Genomic DNA, 3,127 nt, shown 5'->3' on the forward strand with positions numbered 1-3,127 from the left:
GACGAAAGGAGTCGCTTACCATCCTCGAATGATCAGAGATAACTCCTCGTCGGTTATCTGAGTATATAAGAGATATAAATAGACTGCTTTTGGGCAGAAATAATATTATAATCTTACAGGATATTAGGTGGTGAGCCTGTGAACTTACAGAAGGCAAATTTATGGTTTAACGAATATAGACATCAATAAGACATATTTGGTGAGTTATAGAAAATATTAAAAATGTTATACTTTTATGACACGAACTGATTATTGACTAGAACCTATTGACACTGGCTATAACAACTACATGGCTATGAACCGATCAATTTTAGACATTTATTGGAAACTTGGAAGCACTGTACGGCTAGGTGTGAGGCAGTTATCCACCGAACACAATGAAAGATGGTCGCGCAATATCGTGGATTGGTTGAAGTACGAAATTAATACCGTTGGATCACGTCCCAATGGTCTAGAGGCTAACCGTTTGAGGTCCGAAAGTCCTGGATTCGAGCAGTCTCACATTATGACGAAATGACCGTCTAGTGTTTCCAGGTTTTCAATGGCGGTCTAACATGGATTGGTTTATGATCTTAATAAAACTCAACAATCCCCACAACCTTATGCTGATTACCAGACGATCAGCAATTGATTGTTCACTATTTCCAGGATATAAGTAAAATGGAAAAGATATCAGGGGGGTTCGGAGAAAGTATATTTGTAATCTCTGAAGCAAGTAAACATTTGGCTTTAGTTACCTCAAAGGAATGATTTCGTTACTTGGTATCAACAAGATGACAGTAATGACAGTAATTTATGTTCATATGGTAAACCATTGATTCATCAATTTAAAGTTTCCACTTTATTATTTCAACCAGACTGTTGATTCAATTAAATAAAGAGATTAAAATACGTGTGTCCAGTTATTGCTTTATTTTTGTATTTAGGGTATAACAAATGCTCATCATTTGCTTGTTTTCTACATCGAGTTATGTGAATCATGGATTCCGGTAACACAATATTCGTAACAATATATATATAGTAAACGTGATGTAAACGATCACATATTTGGCGGAATAAACAAAGTGGACACCACATAATTTCTTTGAAAAACTAATATCAATTCTTCTTCAATCTTCTTTCTAGTTGTGATGGTTCATTATGTAGAAAGGAATAGTTGTCATCACACATACCTGCATTTCGATATTGAAGATTACGGCTGAGGTTGGCATTCAAAGGCGGTTGGTTCTGAGAATTAACAGTTAACTGTGAAGTAGACGTAGGGTATCGTCTTTCTGTATTTCTTTGCGCTCGTATAGGAATAGGTGGAGCTCCATTTGAACTTTCCGAAATAGGCACAATATTCCTGCTGATTCCATGTCTTTGATGTTGTTGAGTGCTAGGTCTGTAAGATGAATCACTACCCAACGCATCACCTGTTTCAAATTGATTTTCATAATATGCCGGTTCCGGACGTTCTACAGAAGCAATCCAACTTGCTGCTGTATCATAATTCATGATTGAGTCGTTAGGTCTTACCGAAGTGTTTTGATTAACTGATCGATAAGGGTGTAGAAGTCTGTTGAGTTCACATTCAAGTTTATGCCTATAAAAAGTAAATTTTTAAAAACGGTTAGTTGAGATTCTGGTTCTTCTATTTTGTATAAATAATTGTCAACCATTCACTAACTCTTAATGCTTCTGAAAAATTACAGTTTGTGCGAAATGATGCATGTTTTCTATCAAATTTGATAACTTAACAATAAAATTCTATCCCTTGAATTTCACGCTCTATCTCGGACCAAACCAACTTAGTTGCTTCACCTTGATATAAAATCGCATCGATGGGAGGTTTAACCAGCAAAATAAAGTTTAATGAAAATCCTAGTCGAAGCAAGTTGATTGTAATTATCAATTATCTTGCGGTTAACTCTACACATCTTTTTCCTCGATTTCATTTCTCCTTATCAAAATACATTCTATTTAATGAAAATTCTCGTTTAAGTAAAAAATCAAACTATAAATGAAGTTAGTGAAAAAGGCAATACAAACAAATATGTCAACAGTGAAAACGTGGTTACAAACAACAGTCAATAAAATCTTATGTTCACAGAATAAGCTTATAATCACTTAAGGAGAAATTGTAACAAATTTATTTTTTAAAGGGGCTAAATCGATTATATTGTCTAAGAACGCAATGAAGGCTTCATGTTTAAACTATTAAATTCAGATAAAAAAAACACTAAAAAACAGTTTATGTGGTTCGTCCTCATATATTACATATCTCTTGTTTTCTGTTGATACATGTAGACCGATTATTTACATAAAAAATGATTCTAGCAAATCCAGTCCTAGTAGGAGAGAAAATTTAGTAGATGATCTCACTATTTCTATACTTTATTTGTTTTTATTCATGTCACGTTTCCTCCTTGCTACTAGTATATTAAGGCTTATCATTCATACAATACTTGTTACGTAATTCACATTGACTTTCTTTATGTCATTTTATCATTTTAACTATTATTCTTATAATTAATAGTACAGCTATCAACTATGTACGATTTATAGTTCTAGTTTATTATGATGTAGGACTCAGTAGCTGGGTAGATAACGCGATGGCGTTTGAAGCGAAAGATACTGGGTTCGAGTCCCAGAGTGAACATCAACTCTGAGATGCAGGTAAATCCGGCTGACGAGTCCCGAATAGGACGTAACGCGCTTCTTGGATTCCACTGCTATTGTGATACTTTATGAAACATGCTTTCTTGTTGGCAAATCCAGTCTCTCCTTGTTACGTTTAAACTCCACTAATTAGGGTTCCTCACTAAAACACTAAAAATTACCTTCCCAAATTAGTTAGGATATGATCTCTTAGTTCGAGAGGTTGTGCAGAATGCAGATTCTCGTAGAGTCACATCATATCTAGAGCGAGACCAATATCAGCGATGGCGGAAAATAACGTTTTTCTCAATATTTATGAATTAACTAGAGTTATAAATATGAACTAATGAATGTTAACACAAGGGGGTTTTTGTGGAGATTATAGTAATTTTATATAGTTAAGATCATGAATGAATTGAAGCTAGACCACTGTGGAAAACCTGTAAGCACTGGACGGCCGTTTCGTCCTATTGTGGGACACCTCAGC

At 34.7% G+C, this 3,127-nt stretch overlaps 1 protein-coding gene across 1 annotated transcript in view; it reads right to left on the reverse strand.

Moving 5' to 3' along the window:
* Nucleotides 1-1,098: 1,098 nt before the first annotated feature.
* The window catches only part of Smp_136330 (lip-related protein (liprin) alpha), a gene marked incomplete at both ends in the record, with an annotated part of 60,564 nt that continues 58,535 nt past the window's right edge, over nucleotides 1,099-3,127 (reverse strand). Inside the window, one exon of the mRNA XM_018799315.1 lies at nucleotides 1,099-1,585. Within this exon, the coding sequence (XP_018651116.1) occupies nucleotides 1,099-1,585 (487 nt within the window). The remainder of the gene's footprint in view (nucleotides 1,586-3,127) is intronic.

This window comes from Schistosoma mansoni, chromosome 3, assembly GCF_000237925.1.
Source record: "Schistosoma mansoni strain Puerto Rico chromosome 3, complete genome".
Taxonomy (NCBI): domain Eukaryota; kingdom Metazoa; phylum Platyhelminthes; class Trematoda; order Strigeidida; family Schistosomatidae; genus Schistosoma; species Schistosoma mansoni.